This window comes from Camelus dromedarius, chromosome 16 (assembly GCF_036321535.1).
Source record: "Camelus dromedarius isolate mCamDro1 chromosome 16, mCamDro1.pat, whole genome shotgun sequence".
NCBI classification, from domain to species: Eukaryota; Metazoa; Chordata; class Mammalia; order Artiodactyla; family Camelidae; genus Camelus; species Camelus dromedarius.
In genome coordinates this window covers 41,503,065-41,529,060 of record NC_087451.1, presented here as the reverse complement: position 1 = coordinate 41,529,060, position 25,996 = coordinate 41,503,065, and the positions used below count along the sequence as shown (strand labels likewise).

Genomic DNA, 25,996 nt, shown 5'->3' with positions numbered 1-25,996 from the left:
CAGCCCCACAGAGAATGAAGTATCATCACAGATGTAAAAGGGCTTGGTAAATGGTAAGGCACAATTTGCAGTGACCAGTAATTAGCTGGGCGGGGATGAGGGCCGGGGAGGCAGCTCATTAAAGCACAGGCCCTGAGCTCCTGCGGCTCAGAAGGGAGGGAGGCAGGTGTACCAATAAGGGTCCTCGGTGAGCCTGTGGGTGCTCAGCGGGCAGGTGGGAGGATGTGTGTGTGTGTGTGAATGTGTGAGTGTCAGGACACAGCTGGGCCATCCTTGCAGTCTCACAGGATGGAGGCCGTGTTCTTAGGCAGAACCTCCCTGGGGCCCCTGGCCCTTAGGGAGAAGGTTCACCTCTGTCGTGGGAAATGGGGCTCCTGCTTAGTTACCTGCCTCCCTTTCAGGCCCCTCTGAGAGCAGAGCAGCCCCAGAGCGTCAAGGTAGAGAGGACACTGAGGAGGAGGGCAAGGAGGCAGGGGGTGGGGGTGAGGTGAGGGGGGTCTGGGAAGAGACATGTAAGAAAGGGATGAGATGGGAAGCTGCAGGCCAGAGTGCTCATGGCACATTCCAAACCACACCCCTTTCCTCCCTGTGCCCACAGGCCCTTCTCCTCCTGGGGCTGAACTCCATCTCTGCCTCCCTCCAGGACCAGCACTGCGAGAGCTTGTCCCTGGCCAGCAACATCTCCGGTGAGTACCCCACCCCCACATCCTGCAAGATTCCAGGTCACCACTGCCCCGACACCCACCACCACCAGGTCTCCCAGGGCCTGCACACAGAGCCATGCCCCATGGCAGGAATACACAGGGATTTCCTCTCCAAGGCTCCAAGTGATACATCATGTGTCCACAGAGTGCTGTGTTGAGGAGGTTCCTGAAGTGGACTATAAGTTTGGTGGGAAAGAGAGCTGCAACTGCGTGACAGCGTTTGCCACGGGCCTAGAAGGGCCTTGTGGCAAGTGTGTCAAGTAGTTATTTTGTCTGCTCTGAGGTGGACCACAGGGGAAGTCGCCCCAGCCCCTTGCTGCTGTGAAAATCAACAGAGCGGAGGGCTGGGCTGTGACTCAGGCATCAGTGAGGAAGAAAGCCTGCTGTTTTCTGCTGCTAAAAATGCCCGAAGCATATTACTGTAGGGTGCTAACTATGTGCAGGGCACTGTTGGAGGTATTTGAGATACAGATCTTCTTTGACTTACAACGGGGTTAAATCCATATAAAACCATCATAAATATCATAAGTTGAAAATGCATTTAACACATCTAACCTACCAAACATTGTAGCTTAGCCTAGCCTACTTTGACGTGCTCAGAACACTTACATTAGCTACAGTTGGGCAAAACCATCTAACACAGAGCCTATTTTATAATAAAGCACTGAATATCTTACGTAATTTATTGAATACTGTACTGAAAGCGAAAAACAGAATGGTTGTATGGGTCCAGAGTGGTTGTAAGTATATGGCGTATGGGCTGGGTACTCATGATCACATGACTGGCTGGACATTGCAGCGGCTGCCCCGAATCATGAGAGAGAATCCTACTGCATATCGCTAGCCCGAGAAGAGATCAAAATCCAAGATTCGAAGTATGGTTTCTACTGAATGCATGTTGCTCTCAAACCATGGTAAAGTCGAAAAATCATCAAGCCAAACCATTGTAAGTCAGGGACCGTCTGTCTATTACCCCAGTTTTCACAGTGACCTCCTGAACTAGGTACTGTCATCTTCCTCTTACACATAAGGAAACTGAGGCACAGAGAAGAACTAATAAGTGTCAGAGCCAAGATTTGAGCCCAGGAAGCCTGGCATCCAGATTTGTTCTTTACCACTATCTCTGACCTCCTCAATAAAAATTACTGCTTAACTGAAGATATTACTAATAGTTGTATAACTTCACCATTTACAAAGTGCTTGTATAATAGTCCTATTTCATCCTCACAAGAGTTTAAGACCCAATAATTGTACATAAGGAAACTGAGGTATAGGAGAATCAGGTTTTGGGGCTCCTGAGGCCATGCCTTTTCTGACTTGGTGTGTGGTCCCTGAACCCTCACCCTGGCCCTTTTAACCAGGGTCCTGGGGATGCTGCTGCCCAGCAAAGGTGGAGAGGTGCCCTGAGGGTCTTTGGGAGGTTCATCCTTCGGTGATTTATTTTCCTCTGCCAATCTCTCTTTGATTCAGTCCAGCTCATTAATTGAGCACCTACTGTGTGCCAGGCCCCATGTTCCCTGGGAGAACAAAGAGGGGCTCACAGTCTGGTCCAGGAGTCCAGTCCATAAACACAAGGCACACGCTGTCAGAGAAACAGCCGCCACATGCTAGCAGGGAAGCAGGAAGCATTAGAATCTGAACCTGGGCCTGTGGGGAGAGAAAGCTTCCATGGCTCAGAGCAGCTGCCCCCTGGCCTGCTGTTCCCTCGCCAGGGAGGGCCTCGGGGTTGGGGAGGAATGAGCACTGGACTTGGAGCACCAACTGGGTCCTCGTGCTCACAGTAGTGCTCGGTCTTGTCCTGTTTGTCCTAGGGGCCCCGCCTGGTAGCCGCAGAGATGAGCATGCTCTTGATCCTTGAGACTTTACTTTGCCCAACTGTAAAGTGAGGACGGGGGAGACTGACACCTGCCTCAAGGATCTGTTATGATTAAATGCATCACATTTAATGGCAGTATTTCACAAACTGTAGAGTGCTATACCACTACTAAGTATTATTTATTATTGTTGATAGTAATATCAGCAGGCTTTTAAGAGTGCTTACCGTATAGCTGGAATGAAGGGAAGGCACATGCCATGAATTGTTCACTACAATGGAGGTGGTAGGGAGGTTAGATGAGGGATGCTGTGAATCCAGGAAGGCTTCCTGAAGGAGGAGATTTCAAGATGAGTTTCTGAGAAACTCTGAGCAGGGACTAGTAGAGAAGAGCCAATGCCCTGAGCCAAAGCTAGAGTTGACTAAGGACTAGCAGGTGGGTTTGGTGGAAGAACAGGGGAGGGGTGAGGAGGGAAAAGCAGTAAACCTGGGGAGGTACTAGAAGCCCCAAGCATCTGGCTGCAAAGTTGGCTAAGCTGGGCCGTGAGGAATGGAAATGTTTTTGAGCAGGAGTCTAGAGTTCTAGTGGAGAAAGACTAGGAGGGAGACCTGCTCAGAGGCCCAGCCTGAAATGAAGGGCCCTGCCCGCAGTCCGCCTACCAATTTCCGACCCCAGGCACTGGGGCCAGGTCAGTCTCCATTAACTTGCTTGTTGTGCTCTGGAGCAGTGACATCCCTGAGCCCATGAAGGTGTCACCTGTCCTTGGAGGTAACAGGCTGTGATGAATGCCATTCATTCCCTGATGACTTGTACTGTGCCCCTACCCCAAGCCCAGCCCAGCCCAGCCTGGCTGGCTTCAGGGCACGCAATCCATCACCCTCCCCACAGCCTCTGATAATGGGCTATTTGTCTTCTGACACTCAGACCTACCCAGACTGAAGGGCACTGGTAGAGACAGATGGTAAGGGTGGGGTAGCGGGACTGAGACAGATGGATGGGCGTCTGGCTGGGGTAGCTGGCACTGAGCTGGGGCCTTTCGGGGGCCTCTCACATGCCAGGAGCAGGGAGAGGATGGGTCCCCAGGGCCGCGGCCCCATCATGTGGCAGATCACAGTCTTGGCAACTCATGAAATCATGGCATGAATATGACAATGTCAGAAAGTAACAGAATTATTGACCAATGACATCAGAGATAAATGGAATCACACTGTTGACAAAGATCCAGGGTCATGAGGTCCCTTCCCCTGTCTTAAGGTCATGAGTGATAATAATAATTAATGATAGCTAATATTTACTTAGTGCCTACTATGTGTTAGACACCATTCTAAATGCTTTAATCTCCTTCAGTCATCACGAAAATATTGTCAGGAAGTACTTTTATACTTCATCTTACAGAGAAGAACCCATGGCTCAGAGAGGTTAAGTAACTCACTCAAGTACACACAGTTACTAAGCAGTAGCCCCAAGATTTGAACCAAATAGGCCTGATTCCAGACTTTCCCACCACCATGTATGTGGCTGCCCAGAGAGCTATGGTGCTCAGAGCCCAATATGACCAATTATCTTGGGGTGCAGTGCCCCCTTCCAGTTTCCCATAACCATATTGGGTTTGCACACAGCTTTCAGTTTTTCTCAGGACCTACTATGTGCCCACAGACCCAGAGGACAGGAGGCTTCCACCCACATGTCCTGATGAATTACACACCCTGCAAAGGCATCTTTCTATTCTGCCCAGCTAAGGAGGCAACAGCCCAATGACGAGGTGGCTGAGCAAAAAGCAGGACTCTCTACCTGGCCTCTGCCACCCTCTCCATGCCAGGTGACCCCTGCCCATTCATTCCAGCAGCACCTTGCGCCTAGAACTCAGCGCCTGAGGTCCTGTCCTGCAGCCTCCTCCCTTCCCTCGACGTCTGGGTCCCCGCCCCTCTTCCTCTACCCTTCCTTTCCTCCTCTTTTCCTTCCCTACCTCTCCTCTCTCCATTTTCCCCCTAAAACCACGCAGGCAACCAGCTTTGAACTTTCTAGCCGGAATTTCTGAGACTGAGCCCGGTCGCCGCTCCAGATTGGCCCTGTGCCTGTGGCCACGCCCCTAGCTGGCTCCTCCCCTCCCTCGGACCACCCCCACCCAGCCCCTGCCTTCAGGCCAGTGTCGCCCCTTTATTCCAGAGGGAGAGGCAACGTCGTCTCCAGACTGCTTGTATTTGGTTTCTCCGTTCTTGCAGCCTGTGTCTCCCTTTCTTCCCGTCTCGCACACAGGCTTTCATGACCTCCAGGATTTTCTGGACTGTTAATAAAGGTCATGTCTATTGCAATGTTTCCCCACGCCACTTCTACACAGCCTTCTTGAGCTTCGGGGGACAGGAGGGAGGGTTTGGGGAGGCACCGCCACGCGGGGGAAGCCGGAGCGCTGAGACCAGTGCAGCCGAATGCTGTGAGTGCCAGTTGCCCAGCCTGGGGACAGCTGTGGTACTGTGGGAAGAGCCCTGGGCAGGCATGGAAGCCACTGTTCAAAACCCACTTCTGCCTCTTATTGTCTGGTTGACTAAGGATAAGCAATTTGGTCAGGTCTCAGTTTTCTTATCTGTAAAATGGGGAGAATTCCCTCCCGTGTTGGCAGATGGCATGAGACCCATAGCAGGTGCTATGGAAGCTGAATCTGTACCACAGATTAGTGGCAAATAGCATCCTTCCTGACCACTCCCACAGGCATTTCCCAAACCAGCTGTGGGCTAGGTCAGGTTGCTGGACACTGGCTGGTATCTGGTCCTCCAGACCAGGAGGGCCATCAGCTCAGTAGCTGAGCCCCTGCCTTGGTTCTGGTGTGATCTTGGCTATGGCTGGTGCCCAGTCCTGCCCTGCTCCCTGTTCTTTTCAGAAGGGGCTCTGGGTAACTGTCCAGGGAAGGAGAGAGAGGGAGGGGTGGGAGGGCAGATGCTACACTGAGGCTAGGCAAGTTCTGGGTGCTGCCACACATGACATTCCATTTAATGCTACCAGTGCCCAGCTCAAAAGACACCGTGAGTGAGTGAGTGAGTGAGTGAATGAATGAATGAATGAATGAATGAATGAACAACCTATGGAGGAAGTTTAAGTCAGATGATATATGGCTTTATATATACCTGCCTGGCACACAGTCAGTCCTCAGTAAATACCGCTCCTTTCCCACTGTCTCCTTGACTGTTCCCCTCCCTTTATTGGCACACAACACAGTGTAATAGAAATAGCACTCAATTTAGAGTCCAAAACACCTGGCTATGAGTCTTGGTCCTTTCACTCATTGACTCATGACCTTGGGCAAGTTACTTAATTTCTCTGGGCCTCAGTTTTCTCATCTGTAAAAAAGGAATAATGACGTTGCAGGGTGGGTGAGATTCAAACAAGATACATGAAGAAGGGCTTTAAAAAAGCAGAGCATGGGCCATTATATTACCCCTCCCTCCCCAAAGCCACATGCTCCCAGCTTCTCCCCTCCTCCAGGCTCAGCACTATTGGCGTGACCCATGGCAGATTAAAATCTCAACCTGCTTTTCTCAACCCCCTACCATCCCCCTCCCCGCCCCCACCGCCACCGCCCTGTGATGCCATTCATGGAGTCTCCACTATGGCACAGCATCAGGACTTGGTCCACCCCAGCTGCCTGGCCCGCCTTCTCCTCGTGTCCATTAAGCCCCAGTCCAGATTTCTTTCTCTTTTAATTAAACCACTTGGCCTCAAGGCCTCTGCCCCTTGAGCCCTGATTTGCATGCATGCCCTATGAATAGCTTTGATTAGAAAGAAAAACCAGCATTTGGTACAAGTGTTGCTCGGCACTGCCCTGCATCCAGCAGGAAGAGGATGCCAATCTAACCCAGTGCTGTTTCCTGAGAGACTGGGCACAGGCTAATCTGGGGAGGAGATGGCAGGTGGGCCCCAGCCAGGGCTTGGCCGGTGCTGATGCCCTGTGCTGAAGATGCCACCCCCTCGTTGGTTCATGGCTCTTTCTGACTTGTCTGTACATTCCAGTGCCAGTCTTAGGTTATTAACCCCCTCCCATCATGATGGACACACTGGATCTCCACAGGACTAGTGTGCCAGCCTTGAGCAGGAGAGGGACATGGAAAGGCAGAGCAAGAAGGGGCAGCATCAGGAGGGGCACCAGGAGTGTCCTCAGTGCAGCCCCCAAGCACTGGAGACCAAAAGCACCTCTACCCTCCAGAATTGTTACTGTGGCTTCAACTCTGCCCCAACACACACACACACACACACACACACTCCACTCCAAAAAGCTCTTAAATTAAGGGCAAACATTTGGGAGGGGATTTTGACATCCTCTTTCTAGTCCAGTTGTTTACAACCTTTTTCAGTCACAGACCCTTCTGAGAATCCAATGAAGGCCCTTGTCCCCTTCACAATTAAAATGCATATATAAATTTTTCATTTAATTTCAGAGTCTCTATGAACCCTTAAAGTTTCCAGTGGACTGAGATTAAGAATTTCTGATCAAATCCAACTACTTCATTTTATTATTGATAAAGACACTAAGACCCAGAGAGGGGAAGCAACTTGCCTACGGTCACACAGCAAATTAAGTGCAGAGCCAGTCTGAAGCCAAGTCTCCAGATTATTGATTCAGTGTCCTTTCTACTCCCCTAAAGGGTGTCTCCCTCCCTTTTTTCCCCATGGTCCCCTTCTCAGTCAGTTTTCTTCTAGGACCCAGCATACACCAGAGCACAAATGTTCAGTAAATGTGGTTATCAGGCAAGCTGGAAGGTGGACCAACTTCTTTGCTGGTTCCTCCCCACAGGTCCAGAGCAGATGTGGTTTGGTTCTAGAGACACGTGAGGGGACTGGATCAGGGTTTGGCTAGGTCTCTTCTGAGCTGTTCCAGGCTGTGAATTCTGACAGCTCCAGTCTGCACCAAATGAAAGGCCAAGAGAAGTGTCCTCAGGCTACAAATGAGAGGACCCGACGCATGTCTAGCCTTCCTCTAAACGCCAGCCAGGACCTCAGCTTTAATACTACCTCCAGTTGTCTCTGTTCCTCCTCTGCTCTGGAACCTGCATTGGCTCCCTAGTGCCATAGCATCAAGTTCAGGTTCCTTCCTCTGGTGTCTCCTCTGTATGAGCTCATCTCTGTACTGGAGTCATTGCTCCTGTGCTGTCCCCAGTTGGTCTGTGAATGTCAGCCAGTGGGGAGGTGGGTGGGACACTGGAGTGGGGATATTGCTCTGCCTTACCAGCCATCTCTGCCCCCAGGACTGCAGTGCAACGCATCCTTGGACCTCATTGGCACCTGCTGGCCCCAGAGCCCCGCAGGGCAGCTCGTGGTTCGACCCTGCCCTGCCTATTTCTACGGTGTCCGCTACAACACCACAAGTAAGGGAGCCCATGGAGGGCAGACTAACTGCTGAGAGGTGGGGCAGGATGGGGAGGGCTTGACGCTTGTTGGAGGTGGGGGAGATAATAATGACAAAGACATCAATAATAACTACCTCTTGTGGGTACAGCCACCATTGACCAAAGGCCAGCTCCATGCTCTGCTGGGCATCCTGCTCTTTACTGCTGACTCTCACAATACCCTGGAAGACACTACACATAACTGTTTTATATAACTAAGGCCTCTGAGGCTCAGAGAGGTTAGGGAACTTGCCCAAGGTCACCAGCTGATAGGAGGTGAAGCTGGAATTTGCATCCAGTTCTGTCTGACACTTTCTTCTGCAGTTGACAAACTGGGTTAGTCAGTGTGAGCTATGAGATAGGGCAGGAATCATCAGAATAGTTCCAATAGCTTAGAGAGGTTACCAGGCCTACCCACCAGCCACAAGGTGGGGGACTCAGAGTTTTAGATCCATAGGCAGGGGTTCGGCCTGGCAGGCAGGCCCACAGGTGGGGTGGGGGTGGGGGCGGACTGACCCCGGCAGTGTTTGTACAGATACTTGATCCGTGCAAACACCTCACTCCTCTAGACCCTGAGCCTGCACCACCAGGCTTTGCAGCTCCTTGCTATACCACCTGTCACCCTCAGAATTAATTTGCTCTCCCCTGTCAATGACTCACAGCCCCTGCTTATCAAGAGAGCAACAGCTGCAGGCCAGCAGCCCCAACCAATCTGAAAGGAGGGTGGTGTCCCTGATCTGGTGTGCCTGAGCTCGGGGCCCCAAGAGGGAACCCTTCGGTGGGCCCTTGCAGTCTGGTGTGCCTGAGCTCGGAGCCCCAAGAGGGGACAGAGGATGACCACAGATAGCCAGTGATTGTGTGGCCTTCAGCACGGTTTTCCCCCTCTTAGGTTACTCTGGGCCCTCATCTGAGGATGGAGAGAACTGGATGACATAGCTTTTTAAGACTTTGTCCAGCTCAGAACTCCCAAGTTCCTTCTCCTGCCCCTCTCTTTTTTACCAGCTGGATTAAGGAGATTAGGGTTGGGGACCACAGCCAAAGAGCAAGTGACAGGGCTCTGAGAGGTGTTGGGACTGGGCAGGAGGCTGGAACAGCCAGGCATGCAGCTTATGTGTCTGCAACCACACCCTGGACCCCAGAACAAGAATTGAGACTGGGAAAGGTGTGGGGAAGTAGGATGAAGGGCAGGTGGACCTAAAGGAAAGGCTGGGATGCACATCCTGCCAGCATCCAACTTAGTAGGGCCCATTTTACCATTAGGAAATGGATGCAGAGAGGTTAAAAACTGCCTAATATCACAAAGCTTGGAGGCAGCACTGGAACTGGGGAACCAGAGCCCTCCTGCTCTTTCACTCACAGGGCTGTGTGCCCTGACCTGGAGCTCCCAGGAGGGAGGCAGCATTAGGGCCGGTACATGGTAAGGGATGGGGGGCTGCTTCCAGGAGGAGCTCCCCACCCCCACCATAGGACAGCACCAGGTCCTGTCAGTTCCACCTCCAAAGTGATCCTCTTGTCTGACCCTACCTGTCCTCCATCCCCAATGCCACTGCCCCTGTCCAAGGTACCCCATCTCTAGTTTCTCATCTGACCCTGTCACACCCTTGCTTGGAGTCAACCCTTCTAAGTCTCCTGATTGCCTCCATGGTCAAGTCCACGCTCCCTAGTGGGGCGGGCCAGGCTCTCTGTGGCTATAGTCCTGACTACTTTTGTAGACAGCCTTGGCATTTAACAAGGTCCCTCCACTCTCATCCCAGGGGTGACTTGACATGTCCCAAATAAACCTTTAGTGCCTGGGCACGTGCTACTCGATTTGTCAGCCCCACCTTAAGTGGAAGCCAGGAGTCCTGGGTTCTACTCCCAACTCCACCTGTAGCTGCTTAAGGAACTCCTGGCACTGGTCCTCCTCGGGCCTCAGTTTATCCACCTGCAGGTGAGTGGGAGGTTTGGGTGAGGTGCTCTCTCGGCTCCCTTGTTCGTCCCTCTGTGATCCCAGGAGAAGAGCTGGAGGAGGTGATGGTCCCTTGACATGGGGGCAGGGCAGGAAGTCTCCCCTTCCCAGGTGCCGCCAGGGCCAGAGTGATGAGGAATGCCCATGTAATCAGTAGCAACCGGGAATCCAGAGTTGTATCTGATCATTAGACGCTAATTAATTCATTTACTGATGAGGAGCTGCCAGGACTTCTAGGCTTTCTCCTTAATGCCCTCCCTCCTGCTGCATCTGATCTTCAAAGAGATGGGAAGCATTTCCAAAAATATCCATTTTCCCATGATTCTCCAGGAGCACTGCTCAGCTCAGCAATTAAAGACAAGGAGGTCGCATCCTCCCTGGCAACGACTCCACTTGCTACTCGTCGGCCTGTCTTCTTGCAGGATCACCTCCTCCCCTCCCACCAAGCCTCCCTGCTCCCTCTGGACTACCGGGCCTGGGAGGGGCTCCAGGCTCCCCCCTTGTGAAAGGGAGGCTTGAACCAAGGGAGGCCTCCAGGAATCCCAACCAGTACACACTATGATAGCAAAAGGGGACATGTTCTGAATCTTATGTAAGGTTATATAAATATAGTTCCAAGACAATAAATAATAATAAAAATAACAGCTCACACCACATGCCAGGTAGAGCTGCAAGCACCCTGTACATGTCAACTAAAAATGCCCCTCAACCACTGAGGTAGGCGCCATTGTTAAGGTCATTCCTATCTTGCAGATGAAGATGCTGAAAGGCTGTGGGACTTGTTCAAGGTCACGCGGCTAGTGAAGGCTATCTGGGTGGAGAGCTCTTAACACTACTGTTATGGCAACACCCCCCACCCCTGCCCTTCTGCCCCTTCCAGCCAGATCTCTGACCCTAAGTCCCTTTCTTTGCAGACATTTTGGAGCAGCCTCCGGCCCCAGACACTCCCATCCATGGGAAACACACTGGATTCCCCTGCTTCTTTGCCTTCCCCCAGACCTCCCTGAAAACCCCAGCCGCTGAGCCCTCAGTCCTCTGGTAGCTTATCCCTCATTTAGCAATTCGGAGGGAATCCACAGCATCTTCAACTCCGCCCAAAGGCTCAGCTCTGCCGAGACTCAGGTCCACTGGCAGGGAAGCTAAGCAGAGCTTTAAAAAACCATTTAGCCTCATTTCCCCACTGGTGCGCTACAGCACAAGCAGCCTCCCAGCAGAAGAGCTGCAGCCTCCCAGCAGAAGAGCGGAGGAGCGGGGTTAGAGAGCAGGCCTCGGCCTTGCAGCCCTGGAGGCCAGGCCGCGGCCCCCTCTCCCAGGAATGCAGCAGCAAATCTGCCCCCCCACCCCCCACCCTCTCCCTCTTGTCCTGGTGCTGCTAGCAGAGACGTCAGTCCCAGGCTGGACAGCCCCCTGGGGATCAGCTGGCCCAGCCCTTCTTCTTACAAATGAGGAGAGGGTCCCAAGAGGCCAGCTGGCTGAGGTCACTCCCGCAGCACAGCAGCACTGAGCTCCCCCGCACTGTCTCCTGTGCAGTACTCTGCCACCCATGCCAGGCTCCAGGCTCAGGGACTGGGACTCAAGCAGCTTCCCCAACCCTCCTTCAGCCTTGCTTGGGTGGGGCTGCAACTTGAGGGTGAGTGTGAGCCATGGAAAGGCCTGCAGAAGGGGAGGAGCCCCCAGTGGAAATGGCTCAAGGCTCATTTCCCTCCAACCCATGCTGCCTGGAGTCAGGTCCAGAAGGAAGTCGAGGAAACATAGTTAGAGCCACTAATGCCAGAGAGGGGTACAGCGTGGGGCATGGTGACCTCCACCAGCACAGGAGAAAAGACTCAAGATTTGAATCTCCCTTGACCCTTCCCTCCTGGGTTTCAGGGCCCTGGTGGCCCCAGGGGGTGGGCAGGAAGGAAGGTGAGAGAGGCCCTTTGTGCAGCTCCAAACATCCCTGAGCCCTGCAGCCTGGCCTCAGGTCAGACCACAGGCAACTCCCAATCTCCTTAGAAGGTGACACATTTTGGCTTCCAGGCTGTTGGCTGCTTGGACCCCCACCCTTCCCCAGGCCACTCTCCTATCTTTCTCCCCAAGTGCCGGGGCCAGGCTGGGAGCCAGCTGAGCAGATCACAATAACAAAGTACTTTCTGCATGAGACCCACTCCCATGACACCCCCCAGCACATCTCCCATCCCCTTCCACCTGTCATTTTCTGTCCCTCTACCAGGGATGTTCCCACCACATGACCCTCCAACATAAGGCCTGCCATCATGGGGACCTTCCCTACCACCTGCCCTGTGAGCCCTGCCCCCTGTGAAACACTGCCACGTGAGGACTCCCCACGGGACACCTCCCCCACAGGACACCTCCCCACAGACAGTCCCACCTGTCATTGCATTGTGCCACAGGAGCTGTCACCACAAACCCTTTTGCCACATCATGTCTGGTCTCTTGAGTGAGAACCGACTCATCAGAACCCACCATTCTTTTTTTTGCTGCCATGTAAGACCCCAAATGGGAGATTTCTCAGAAGGGCTTGCAAGGAAACAGCCCAATAAACTGGTCAAAGTGAGCCAGTCCCATGGGCATAATCGTGCAAGTTTGGGCAGGCAGAGCCATGGCCCCATGAGCAGGCGTAGGAGGGCCACTGTACCCGTGTTGGGGACCAGTGAGCAGCAAGAGGCAGGAAGATGGAACTAAGGAAGCTCCTCTCCCCAGCTTCATTCTAGACCCCCCAGCAAACAGGCCCCTGTGATGGCCCAGATGGATGGATGGATGGACGGACAGAGGAATGGGCGGACAGATGCCAGGTTACTCTTTGGGAGAGGAGCCATGGGTCTCTCTGCCTCTCTCTTCTTTTTCCAGACAACGGCTACCGGGAGTGCCTGGCCAATGGCACCTGGGCCGCCCGTGTGAACTACTCGGAGTGCCAGGAGATCCTCAGTGAGGAGGTGAGGCTCTGAGCCTGGCTGCCTGTGGTGAGGGCTGGGTCAGGGTCCCCAGCAGGGCTTTGTGCCTGCTACTGGCCCATTGGGCTGCGGGGCCAGAGGCTGAGGTCTCTGCCCTGCAGGGAAGCCGACTGGGGAGCCGGAACTAGGCCAGCCCGTGAGCGGGCATCCCCGGGGAGGGTGAGACAAGTGGGCAGCAGGCAGGCTCTGACAGCGGTGGGTTGAGCCTTTGTTACTTCCTTCCTTCCACCAGAGCTCACTGGGACAGGTTCTTACCTGTTTTCCACCCCACCCACCTGAGCAACACATCTGGGTCCAGCCAGGGTCTTGTGTCAGAATCAGGGAGGGGGATGGAAAAGCAATGAGATGGAAAAAGCCCTTGGAGAGCTTTTAAAAAATATTTAAATATTTTTGAGAAGATGTGGCTTACAGGTAATACAAAATTCAAAAGGAACAAATGGGAAAACAGAGAAAACTTTCACTCCCAGCCCTGTCCCAGCCACTGGGTTCCCCTACCAGAGGCAGGCATTTTGCCAGTTTCTTAAGTGTTCTTCCAGAGACAGTCTCTGCATAGGCAAGCAATTATGTATATATATTCTTTTTTTTAATCCAAATGTTGCAAATTATACATACTGTTTGACACCTTGCTTTTTTCATGTAATCATCCATCTTGACAATTGTTCTGTATCAGTACATAAAAAGTATTGTCATCCTTTTTTATATTTGCCTAATATCACATTGTACAGATGTTCCTTAACTTATGTAACCAATCTTTATTCTCAGTCTTTGGTTATTACAAACAGTGCCACAATGAATAATCTTTTAAGGGTGACATTTTGTAGACGAGTGGGTGTATCTGTCCTCCTGGTCTTGCTGCTACATCTCTCCCCCTTGCCCCTTCCCCTACATCTCCACCCACCCCTTCAGTGGGTGCTGAGGAAGGTGGGGGTCATGGAGCTGGAAGGACAAGTGAGAGGAAAGCAAAGGGCAGATGGGCTATTGCCATAAGTTGTCCAGGGGCCACAGGCTGCTGGGACGTGGAAGAGAGGAGGCTGGTCTAGTTCCAAGAATTCTAGGGCCTAAAAGATCTAAACTGGAAGGGGCCTTGGAGACCCTCCATCCCATCTTGATCTGCCTGGTAATAAGAATCATGAGAGCACTTGTTCAAATATGGGTCCCAGGGCTACACTCAACACCCAATAAATCAGACTCTCCAAGGAGGACCTGGGAATCTGTATTTTTAACAAATGCTCCAGGGAGGGACTTCTAATGGGGAAAAAGTGAGAAACTCTGATCTAGTGCAAACCATTCACCTTACTCAGAGGGAGACTGAGGCCCAGGAAGGGGGAGTAACTCACACAAGGTTCCATGGTCAAAGTGAGTCAGTGCCTGGAACCTGGGGCTTTGCAGTCAGGCTCCCTTTGCCCACCACCAGGTACTTGGTGTGAAGGGAGGTTGATGATTAGAGGACAGCTTTCCCCACCGAATACTCCACCCTGCCCTGAATGCTTGGTTAGCCCCTCCCCCAGACTGAGATACTGGGGTTCTGCTGTCTGCTTCTAGAAGCTGCAGAGATAGGGCAATGCTTAGCCATACTCTTTTTAATCGTGCTGCTTTAGCAGATAAAAGAGTTACTTGGAATGCAGGGTGAGAGGCTTCCTGGCTTCTCAGATGACACAGGCCTGACCACGTGGTCCACCCCAAGCTGGGGTGGGTTGGCCCGATGACCTGACCTGAGCAAAGATAGCCCCCAGGTTGCTAAGCACCCACACAGTAAGCCAACCCAGGAAGTCCAGGTTGGGGGTGAGGGCATCCTCTTGGATTGGAGGAGGAAAGTAAGGTTCCCAGTTAGGAAATATAGCTGGGCCAGAAGAAATGGGCTTCAGTGGGGGTGGGGTGGGCAAGAAGACCTCCATGGAGTGGGGAATTGCTTGCCTGGAACAGTAGAGGAGGTGGGAGGACAGGAAAGGCAGGTCAGTGCCATCAGCGACTCTTAAGACCACAGTTCATGCCCAGAGATGGATGGTGTGGGGCAAGGGGCACAGCTAAAGCATAAAGTCTTCAGTCCCTACATTGCCACCACCTCCCGCCCCGTGCTTTGATCGTCCTGCTGAGTGTGCAGATCCTGAGGCTGATCTTGAGGTCAAGTCACCAGCTTCCTGCCTTAGGACAGACACCCCTCCCCCACTAGAGGGGCAGGTGTCTGTCCCTTTCTTGGACATCAGCAAAGCTGGAGACATCACAGCTGCTCTCAGCCTCCCTCCCTGCATTGGAGCCTCCCGAATGTCAGAGGATGTCCATGGCCCATCACACCTCTCCTGCTCTAATTTAAGCCCCTTCTAGTTGGCTGTTGGAGGACACTCAGCAACCCTCCTATCCCCCCAACACCCTCCAGAGACTCAGGGGCAGAGGTCAGCCTTCCCTCCTCTCCACCCTGCCGCTCCCACCCCTTCTGCCAGGACAGGGGTCTCTCCCTCTCTCCACCCGGGGTTAGGGTGGGAAGGAAGATTAGGGAGCACTAGCTTCTTATCAGGCCCCTTTTTGGCAGAATAACGGGAACAGCACAGGCCTTGGAGGCAGAAGCGCTGGTTCCAAAACATATTCTGTGTGACCCTGGGCACATAACAGCCTCACTGGGTCTCGGCATCCTCCTCCGTGGGAGGCCCAAGAGTAACGCAACTTCTGCCTCCTGGTGGAGGGAGGGTGCTGTCCGCCTGCGTCTTGGCCTGTAGAGGGCGCTCCATCCATCTGCCCACCCCTCTGCCTCTCATTACCTGAGCTCGGGGGAAGTTGTAGCGTTCACCTGGGGGGGCGGGGGGGTCTTTGATGAGCTGACCACAGGTGACTTGGGCACCACCTTCGTCTGGTTACCCACTCGGTGGGGCTGCCACCCCGCACATCCCCGACGTGGTGCAGTGACTCATCCCCACCCAGCCTCCCCTGCCCACCGCAGTCCCCAGCAGCTCCTGCTGGTCCCTTTGCCTAGCACTCTGGGTAATCAATTAATTTAATTAGTGAAAATGCCATCCCCTTCTGCCAGTCCCCAGCCTCGCCAGAACCCTCCCCACTCCCAAGATTTTTCGTCTCTCCTGGAGCTACTGCGAAGAGGAAAGTCGCCAATTAATCTAGCAGCCGGTTTCTCAGCTCTGGGCCGGGCTCAGCCCTAATTAAGCACCAGCGCCCCCGGGGAACTGCAGATAATGGATTCGCAGAACCGCTGTCTGTGAAATGGGACTTGCGAGGGCGCCCAGAGGCCAGGCGTGGTAGGAGACCTGCTCAGAGTCATCACCACCAGGGGACAAGCCCCCAGATGGAGAGCTTGATCCATGCATGACCCAGACCCTGCACTGACCACCCAGCACCACCCTGCAACAGCCCCACTCCCATCTCAGCATCCTCCCCACAACACACTTGTCTCCCTCCACTGGAGTGACAACCCCCACACTGCCCCAGGCAGCCCCCCATGGCACTTGCACACGCTCTGCTCCCCTCCCCCACACTCTGATCACAGGGAGCCCCGGCCTCGGGCACATCCTGGGAGGGACACCTTAATGGGATATGAAAGGGACTCAAGAGCCAGGGCTCACCTCTCACAGAGGGGGTTGGTTGGACCAGGGGTATTGAAACGATTAGGAACCATCTGGACTTTCTGCTAAAATGAAAATTCTGACAGTGGGTCTGGGGTGGGCCTTAAGATTCTGCATTTCTTAAGATTCCTGCGAGCTCCTAGATGATGCTGATGGTGCTGGTCTGGGGACCACACTTTGAGGAGCAGGGGCTGGAGTGCCCATGGGTAGGGTGAGGGAGTAGTTCAGGAAAGCCAGGTGGAGGAGAATCACAAACTGGGGTGGGCAGGGGTGGAAGAGAGACCAGGGCTGGGGAACTTGGCAGGGGTAGTGGGGACCAGGCAGGGAGCACTCAGCATGCCATCCTGAAAAGGCATCAGGACAGGTCTGACACTGCTGCCATTTGGGACCAGGTGTGTCTTTCAGAGAGTCTGGTCAGAATTATTGCCATTCCCCAGGGGCGCTGGTGCTCAATTAGGGCTGAGCCCGGCCCAGAGCTGAGGCTGAGGTCTTGGGTGCAGTGGAGTGGCCTGTGTCCACCTGTCCTTCTGGCATTCCAGCTGCTTCTGCAGTTAATGGTGGCTTTCTCTCAGAAGGTCACTCACTGGGTATCTCTCAGGTGTCATCTGCATCTCTTGCTGTGTCACTGGGTGTCTCTCAGGTGTCATCAGGGTCTCTTGGAGTGTCGCTGGGTGTCTCTCAGGTGTCATCAGAGTCTCTTGGAGTGTCGCTGGGTGTCTCTCAGGTGTCATCAGGATCTCTTGGAGTGTCGCTGGGTGTCTCTCAGGTGTCATCAGGGTCTCTTGGAGTGTCGCTGGGTGTCTCTCAGGTGTCATCAAGGTCTTTTGGAGTGTCACTGGGTGTCTCTTAGGATGTTGCTGGCTGTTCTCTCCAAGTGTCTTTGACCACCACTCAGGGTATTGCTGACCATCTCCAATGGTGTCTCTGCATGAGGGTGGCTGATTGTCTCTTCTGGTGATGCTGGTCATCTCTTGGGGTGACCCCGCCATCTCTCTAGCAGTCTTCTTGGGCTCCCCCTGCACTGTAACTCCCCAGGTGGCTCACCGTCTCTCAGATTTCATCAACTGTTCTGGCAGGTGAGAAGCAGGACTGAGACCCAGCCTGGACCCTCCAGCTCCAGGAGTCATGCAGATGTGGCCCCCTGCATGGTTTGGCCCAATTCTCCCCTTTCAGCCTCGGTGGAGAAAAACCCTTCAAGAGCCCCCAACCTCCCAGTAGAAGCTCCCAGAGAATTCTGGGCCCCGGATGAAGAGAGTGCCTCTGTTTTCAGTCCCTGCTTACCCCCCAAGAAATGTACCGTGGGGACAGAGGAAAGAGGGTCTTTAAGGCCAAACAGACCTGGATTCCAGTTGCTGGCTGGTGGTTTGGAATGATTATGCAGCCTCTTCAACTGGAAAAACGGGGACAGAAGGACAGTCTCAGAGGACACTTGTGAGAAAGAAAAGCAATGACATCTGGAAAGCCCCTGGCACAGTGCCCAGCATACAATAAGTGCTTAATAAATGACATCCCACCCCAAACCGAAGGACCCCGGCACGGGGGGCAGTTGATGGCAGGTGGCAGTGAAGGGTGAAGGGCCTCCCCATGCCCTCTGCTTGTGCCGCCCACCTGGGCCTGTTTGTGAAGCCGGGGCATCACACGGATCTGGGCCCCACAGCCACTCAGTGCCCAGGGGCTTCACAGCATGGATTTGTGGGAAATTTAATAAAAGGGAATTAAATATCAGCTCCAGACCGGCTAGATGTGTGCATATCTGCTGGAGTCTCTAGATTGGGCATCTGCCATCAGGCACTGAGACTCCCCCCATACACGTGGATACCCTCTGTCCCTCCCTCCCTCTCCGCTTCTCTCTCTCCACTGCCTCCATTTACACCTCACTGGGTCTCAGCCCTTCAGAGCCTGAGCTGCTAATGTGATTTCCTGTCATGATTCTGAAAGCCTCTTCCAGGAAAACCAGCCCCTAAAACAGAGCTGGCTGGGCCTGCTGGGCCTCAGAGCTTCTTCGGTGAGGACACCCCTTCAGAAGGGGTGTGGCAGGGGCTGGGGAGAGCAGGGGAAGGAGGGCTTCGCCCCTTCTTAGAAGTCTGCTAGGCGTCCCTTGTCCTCAGGTGGGTGAGCCTGGGCCTCAGTTTCCTCATCTGGAAGATGGGTAGGCCTGTACTTGATCCCTCAGGACCAGCTTTGATGTCCATGGATTCTGTAATTCAGACGGCAAAACCAGTGGCTTTTCAACATCCATGTTTCCATCCTGGATTCAACACTCAGCTCTGGCGCTGCACCGTGTGCCACACCCTGGCTGTCTAGCCTCTGCCCTCTCAGGACCTAGAAAAGGGTGAAAGAGGCCTTTGATTCCATGGGGGCAGGAGTCTGCAGAGATCTGGGCACTGGGGACCACCCGTCCCCCATTATGGGGTGGGGATCCATCCACCTTGCCAATCTGCACACGAAGGTAAAACACGTTCAAGGCACAAGAAGTTGAATGAACTTGAATGAGTCCATGTACTTCTGGGCCTGCTTTTCTGCAAAATAAGATACAGATCCCCCCACCAGCTCTTCCACTGGCATTGTTTTGAGGGTTTGAGAAGACAACAGATATGAAAATAGTCTGTAAACAGGAAGGCATCGGCGCTCGGGGAGTGAACATTGATTGGAAAGAGGAGACCTCAGCGTTTCCCAGCTTCCATCAGTATATGAAGTGAGTTAAGTAATAACATTGGGGACTTTGTTTTAGGCCTGGGAGAGGACCCCACTGGCTTCGAGCATACTGCCTGGGCCAGGGGTAGGACCTGAGAAGTGAGTTATAGAGCCTAGAGAGGTTTGGTTTTTTTTTATGGTTTCTAACGATTCTGTGGATGCTAGTCCATAGCGACCGCCCTTCCTCCTCCTCACTGATAGGAGCAACTTCAATCTCAGCGGGGGGTTTAAGGGGTGATTGAGAAGATGGTGGCTCAACTCAGAGATGGGTGGAGGAAAGAAGTCCTAGAGTGTTGCTGTCTGCACTCACAAGGACCACCTGGTGTTTGGACTGAATGGAAATGTAAGTGTGAGAGCACATCTGTGAGCCATGCCTGTGCATTTGTGCACACAGAGTGGGGAACCCTGTGTGATGTGAAGATTCAAGTTGACTGATATTTGTCCAACAGCACGGAGCTATGCACAGAGCATGGGATTCAGAGACAGACAGACAGGGCAGTCTCAAATTGATCGGCACTGCTCTAGGGCAACACCTGACCTATAACAGGGGCTCAGGAAGGGGTAACTATTGTTATTATTGCCCACCAGTCCTGGGCACCCATGGGGGCTATCCTCACACATCCCATGGGCACAGAGGGGCAGCTGTGCAGGAGCCTCACTTCTACCCCTCTCTCCCGCCTCAGAAGAAGAGCAAGATACACTACCACGTTGCTGTCATCATCAATTACCTGGGCCACTGCATCTCCCTGGTAGCCCTCCTGGTGGCTTTTGTTCTCTTTCTGCGGCTCAGGTGAGGAGGTCCTGGCACAGTCCCCGGCATACACCCCACCCAAGCCTTGAGCAGAGTGAGGAAGTCAGATGCAGGAGGCATTTCTAGGCGGGGGGCTGCTGGGAAGGCGGAGTCCTGCCCCCTCACCTCAGTGGGAGGAGGTGACAGATGCAGGTGTCCCAGGTCTCTTGGAACCTCTGGCAGGGTCATTTGTGTACCCCTGCCCAGTGACTGCAGCGGGGAGGGCGGACCAAAGCCCAGGCTCGCCTTGTGTCACCCACCCCCAGGCCAGGCTGCACCCACCTGGGGGACCAGAAAAGTGGAGCCCCTTTGGGTCTGAACCTGCCTGGTCCCAGCATGACTGCCAAGGATGCAGGTGGCAGTGCCAGCCAGGTCTGTGCCAGGAATGGGAGGTGGGAGCAGAGACTGAGCATCAGGGCTGAAAGCTGGGAGGGAGGCATCTCACTGGGGGCCCTTCATGTTTTCTGACCCTCAAACCTGGAACTACAGGGAGGGAGAGGTGCTCACAGGAGAAGGGGCATCCCCAGTAAGCAAACCTCCTCTGGTCCCTGCAACACTGACTGTGTGGCTTAGGTCTGGGCGGGCCACAATTAGAAAGGGACCCATGGGATGTCAGGAGAGCCACTGCTGCCGCCTCCCAGCATGACTTAGTCAGTCAGCCCTGCTCTGAGCTTCAGTTCCTTCATCTATACATCTGGGCTGCAGTGATGCTGGTGGCCTGTCCCTCACCTTCTCTCCCCCACCGCCCCCACTTGTTCCCATCTCCCACCCTCCCCGGCCATCCCCAGGAGCATCCGGTGCCTGAGAAACATCATCCACTGGAACCTCATCTCAGCCTTCATCCTGCGCAATGCCACGTGGTTCGTGGTCCAGCTCACCATGAGCCCCGAAGTCCACCAGAGCAACGTGGTATGTCCCGGAGGGGCAGGCCCAGGGTCAGAGGAAGAGTCCTGGTGGGGCTGCCCCGATGGAGGAGGGGCTGGAGCCAGGCCTTGGAGCCCATGGAACAGGAGTGGATCCCAGGGGGTGCCCCATCCTGCCAAGAGGAGGCCCCAGGCTCGGGGTGGCCTGCTGCTCCTGCTCCCCCATCCTTTCCCCTGGCCCCTGCCCCTGGCTCCAGCGCATCCTCACCTCTGATGGGGTTGGCGGCAGGGCTGGTGCAGGTTGGTGACAGCCGCCTACAACTACTTCCACGTGACCAACTTCTTCTGGATGTTTGGCGAGGGCTGCTACCTGCACACGGCCATCGTGCTCACCTACTCCACGGACCGACTGCGCAAGTGGATGTTCATCTGCATCGGCTGGGGTGAGCAGGCCAGCCCCCTGCCCTGGTGGGGCTATCCTCTCCTCACCCCAACTCAGCCCAGCTGGCTGGGGGCCTGAGGGCCCGAGGCAAGGTCAGGGTGGTAGGGTGCACCGCAGCCATCTGCCCCTACTTGGGGGGCGGGGACGGTGGCAACATCTTAAAAGAGGCATGTTGGGCGAGTGAGTTCGAGCTTTACTTTAGGCGGCCCTGTAGGCCCTGGGCTGCACTGGGGTCCTCTAGGCCCTGCATGCCCCTGACCCTACCAATGGGTCCTGTGACGGCCAGTCTCTCCCCCAGGTGTGCCTTTCCCCATCATCGTGGCCTGGGCCATTGGGAAGCTGTACTACGACAATGAGAAGTAAGTCATTGCCCTCTGGGCCCCCTGAGCCCCAGGTCCAGGCTCCTAGCCCAGCTCTGCCTGGCTGCCCCCAAGGGCTTTCAGCCGTGTCATCTTCCCTATCAGGGCCACAGTTTCGTCATCCATACAGGAAGGAGGCTGGATCCTGGACTCAACCTGAAGCTCACTAACCATGCTCTGCCTTAGGAGGGCCTGGACAAGGGGGTCCAGCCTCTATTATCTGCCTTGGGCTTTCCAGACAGGAAGAGCAGGCTAAAGGTTCCTGGAAGTCCCTGGAGCCAGACCACCCAGATTCTGAATCGTGGCTCCATCATTAAGTAGATTTATGACCTTGGGCTAGTTACAGTGTACCTGTGTTTCCTTATCTGTAAAATGGGCATCCTCATAATAGTGCCACCCTCAAAGAGGGCGATATGAGTTAATATACATCAAGCATTTAGGATGGAGGCTGGCACATAGCAAATGCCCTATAAATGTTTTCTGTTAAGACTTGTTTTAACAAAAGCTTCCATAGATTTAATAGAAATTGATCCAGACAATCTCAGAGACTCCTTCCAGCTCTGAAGTCTTGATGCGCCGTATTTAAAGGAAGCAGATGTTCCCAATCACCCCTGAAAACTGCACTTCCGCTGACGAGGTTCTCAGCCTTGGCTCACATTAGAATCACCCAGGAAGCTTTAAAAAGTACCAGTGCCTAGGCTTGACCTCCAGAGAGTCAAATGTCATGGGTCTGGAGTGTGGCCTGGGCACCAGGACTTTTTTAACTGCCCAGGTGATTCTAATGTGAAGCTAAGATTGAGAATCGCTGAGAGAAAGGCAGAAAGGTGGACATAAATGGCCAGGGAAGGTGCCAGGCTTTTCTTAGCCAAAGTGTTCTCAGGAACCCACTGTCTGTGGTTCTAGGCAGTCTCCATCACCCTATAGAGGGGAGGGGGCCACCACAACCTCACTGGGCTGGACAGGGAGCCTGGAAAATTATATTCACACTTACCAGGATGCTTCTTCCTGACTCCCGCCCACCTAACTGGCTCTCTGTATTTGCACAACTGGTGGTTTGAGGGCATAGTCTGGGAGGGGTCCAGCTGACAGACATGACTGGGGGCCTGGCAGTGAATCCCAGGATGGTGGCCTGGGTCCCAGAGCAGGAGCACTGTAAATCCTGGGTGATGGAACCTGTGCCTGCATGTGTGCAGGTGAGTACAAGGAAGGAGAGGAAGAACAGGTTTCAAAAGGCTGCCCAGTGTGTGTGTCCGCGAGTGTCCTGGAGCAAAACTGATGCCTAAGCCAAGTCGTTCTGAGTGTCTCTGGCACTCCACCTTGTGGTAAGATTCTGACACTGCCGCAGAAGGGACCCAGGTGTTCAGACATGAGAACTCGTAGGCCCTGGGGCTCAAGGACTGGACCTGGCCCCAAACAGCTTGCATTTAGTCTGCACGGTGTTTTTTGAAAACTTTAATTTGTTGCAAACCCTGAAAAAGTTAAGAGGTTTCACATAAAAACTCAGTTTCTGGTTTATGGAAGCATCATGAGATCTGCACACCCATAAGTCATTGTCTCTGCGCAAGGATGTAGGATTTCCTATGTGTCCCATCCCAACCCACTCCCCACACCTCCCTAGAGCTTGCTGGAGGGAAACTTGAGAAAGTGCAAAGCAATCCTGCCTCTTGTGGCAGGTAGAACCAGTAGCATCTCTGCCTCAAGTTCATTCAGGCTGCAATTAAACAGATTCAGAGTTCGTTAGCTCCTGGGTGCCACTGCGTGACAGGTGCAGGGCAAGGCACCACTAGAGGGCATGTGTCAGAGCCACAGTGGGGCCCAAGGGGAGCAGTGGTGTGTTGGACCCATGCTTGTTCTCTTCAATTGTCTTTTCCACAATCCCCCTCCCTGCCACAGTGCCTGCTTCCAGCTTTACAGCTCAAAAGATGCTGTCCATTCTGCAGACGGAATAACTGAGGCATTGTGGTAGGATCTTGACCTTCTGCCAGGGTTGGAATTAGGGCAGCCAGTTGTGGCTTTTGGCCCCAGTCCTGCTTTGGCCAAGCACTTCTCCTCACCCATGCCACCGGACCCAGATGACCGTTTTCCTCTTACCTCTGCGGCCTTCTAGGTGCTGGTTTGGCAAAAGGCCTGGGGTGTACACCGACTACATCTACCAGGGCCCCATGATCTTGGTCCTGCTGGTAAGAACCTGGGTAGAGGGCAGGAGAGAATGGCTTGGTGGGAAGAGGCAATCAGTGGCCTGAAAGGATCCCTTTGCCCAGAGGTGGGGGGCGTGGAGCCAGGAATGTACAAGGGCTAATGAAGGTAGAGGGTGAGCAGCAGGGGCCGGAGGCCAGAGCTGAGACAGCTGAGTGCCTGACCTGTCCCCTCACATTCCCTCCAACATCTCGCACACATCCGTGCCCAGGCCACCCCACTGTGTGCTCAAATTACAGATCAATTTTATCTTCCTTTTCAACATTGTCCGCATCCTCATGACCAAACTCCGGGCATCCACCACGTCTGAGACCATTCAGTACAGGTAACCAGACCTGCTTCCCCTACCCATAGGGGCTTCAGGGATCCCAGCCTCTGCCCAGGGCTCCCCCCCCCCCCAGGCCTGAGAGTCCCTCCTGAAGCCCCAGCTCCCCATGTCTCAGACATTCCTGGCATCTGCCCCAGCCCTCCGCCAGCCCCGGTCCTTTACACCAAGCCAGAGGCCCAGCCCCTTCCTGGGGTGGGTTGTGACTCTGAGTGCACCCACCCCACCCCAGGAAGGCTGTGAAGGCCACTCTGGTGCTGCTTCCCCTCCTGGGCATCACATACATGCTGTTCTTCGTGAACCCCGGGGAGGACGAGGTCTCCCGGGTCGTCTTCATCTACTTCAACTCCTTCCTGGAATCCTTCCAGGTACAGCCACCCTCCCCTCACTCCAGCCTTGGCTATCCCCTGCTCCTCTCCAGGTGGGGATGTTCACAGGGGGGCCTGGAAGGGGCAGGAGGCTGGGGACAGAAAGGGGCAGCCCCAGAGGCTGGGTGGGGCCACACCTGCCCCAGTCCCTTGACCCACCTTCTCCCTCCACCCCAGGGTTTCTTCGTGTCTGTGTTCTACTGTTTCCTCAACAGCGAGGTAAGGACCCAGGGCCCCAGGACTCAGGATGGCAGGAGGCCTGTTGGGACCAGAGATTGTCTGTAGCCGCCTCCTGCCCTCCGCATGCCAGCTCTCTCCTCCCTGCTCCCAGGTCCCTATGGAGATGCTGCTGGGAACCCCAGGAGGGTCCCTGCCACCTCCCCACGCAGCTCCCGCAGTGGCAAGCCCACCTCTTTGCTCTCGTAGGCAGTGGGCATGGGGAAACTAGCAGCCAGGGCTCCAGTCTCTTCAGTGAGTCTGTGAAATGGGTTGTTGAAACCCAGGAAGCCGAGTTCTGGGGCAGGGATGTGTGTGGGTTGAGGACAGAGATTCTTCATGGTAAATGCCATATGGTACCTTTGGGTGGATTCAAAAACGGCACCCTTTCCTCAGAACACTTGAGAAAATTGTCCTAACAAGTATGCAAATCAACAGTGTTGATGAGGTGAATGTTGTCACCTCCTATGTGGCTCCCTGTGCACCTCATACCTGTGCACTGCTCGCCTGTATAGCTGCTTGTGGCAGCCCTTGGTGGGGCGATCCTGAGACCTGGGCTCAGATGTTATGCTCTGCTCTATGCCCACAGGTCCGCTCCGCCATCCGGAAGAGGTGGCACCGATGGCAGGACAAGCACTCGATCCGCGCCCGCGTGGCCCGCGCCATGTCCATCCCCACGTCCCCCACCCGTGTCAGCTTTCACAGCATCAAGCAGTCCACAGCAGTCTGAGCTGGAGGGCCGTGGAGCACCCTCTGGGATCTGTGCTTGGGAAGGTGGTCGCCAGGCTCAGCCGGCTGCCCTGTCTGTGGAAGGGACCAGCTCCTCCCCACACCCTTTACCTCCCCGGAGCAGCTGGCACTGTGAGCCTGGGAGGCTCCGCTCCGACCCCCAGCTGAGCAGGAGTTCTAGGCCTGTGAGAGCAGTCTGGGCCAGGGAGTGAATGGAAAATAACCTATAGGACTGGGCTGGGCCCAGGCCCTCTGGTTTCCCTTCGCCCCAGTCCTCCCTGGAGGATGGAACGGAAACAGAGGGAGGTGGAGTGCGGGGACTCCAAAGCAGCATGTGGGTCCCTCCAAGAGGTGTCTTTTCCTAGAGCGCGAGATGGAAACGCACTGGAGACCCGGGGCTGTCCTCAGTGACCGTGGGGGGGGGGGCATTCACTGCCCCAGAGGTATCATGGGAAACTCTTGTGACAGCATCCGAGCCACCATGATAATGCCTCCGGGCCTTAGCAATGCCTTCCAACACCACTGGGAACCAAGGCCATTGTCAGAAGCCCTGGAGACATTGTCAGAAATCGGATGGCATCATCGGATATCAGGCCACATCACTGAAATCCTCCCAAGCCACCAGAAGTTCATCTGACCCCCTGGCACTGCCA

General features: G+C 54.3%; 1 protein-coding gene across 2 annotated transcripts in view; it reads left to right on the top strand.

The window, feature by feature from the left end:
* The window catches only part of CRHR1 (corticotropin releasing hormone receptor 1), a 47,382-nt gene extending 21,915 nt beyond the window's left edge, over positions 1 to 25,467 (top strand). Inside the window, exons 2-13 of one of the 2 annotated variants that reach the window (XM_031468782.2) lie at positions 599 to 686; positions 7,753 to 7,872; positions 12,692 to 12,777; positions 19,739 to 19,845; positions 20,634 to 20,754; positions 20,998 to 21,151; positions 21,437 to 21,509; positions 23,617 to 23,689; positions 23,945 to 24,030; positions 24,263 to 24,398; positions 24,576 to 24,617; positions 25,204 to 25,467. In XM_031468782.2, the coding sequence (XP_031324642.2) occupies positions 599 to 686; positions 7,753 to 7,872; positions 12,692 to 12,777; positions 19,739 to 19,845; positions 20,634 to 20,754; positions 20,998 to 21,151; positions 21,437 to 21,509; positions 23,617 to 23,689; positions 23,945 to 24,030; positions 24,263 to 24,398; positions 24,576 to 24,617; positions 25,204 to 25,344 (1,227 nt within the window). In that variant the 3' untranslated portion in view covers positions 25,345 to 25,467. The remainder of the gene's footprint in view (positions 1 to 598; positions 687 to 7,752; positions 7,873 to 12,691; positions 12,778 to 19,738; positions 19,846 to 20,633; positions 20,755 to 20,997; positions 21,152 to 21,436; positions 21,510 to 23,616; positions 23,690 to 23,944; positions 24,031 to 24,262; positions 24,399 to 24,575; positions 24,618 to 25,203) is intronic. The other variant, XM_031468783.2, reaches the window with a different exon arrangement.
* Positions 25,468 to 25,996: the final 529 nt, after the last annotated feature.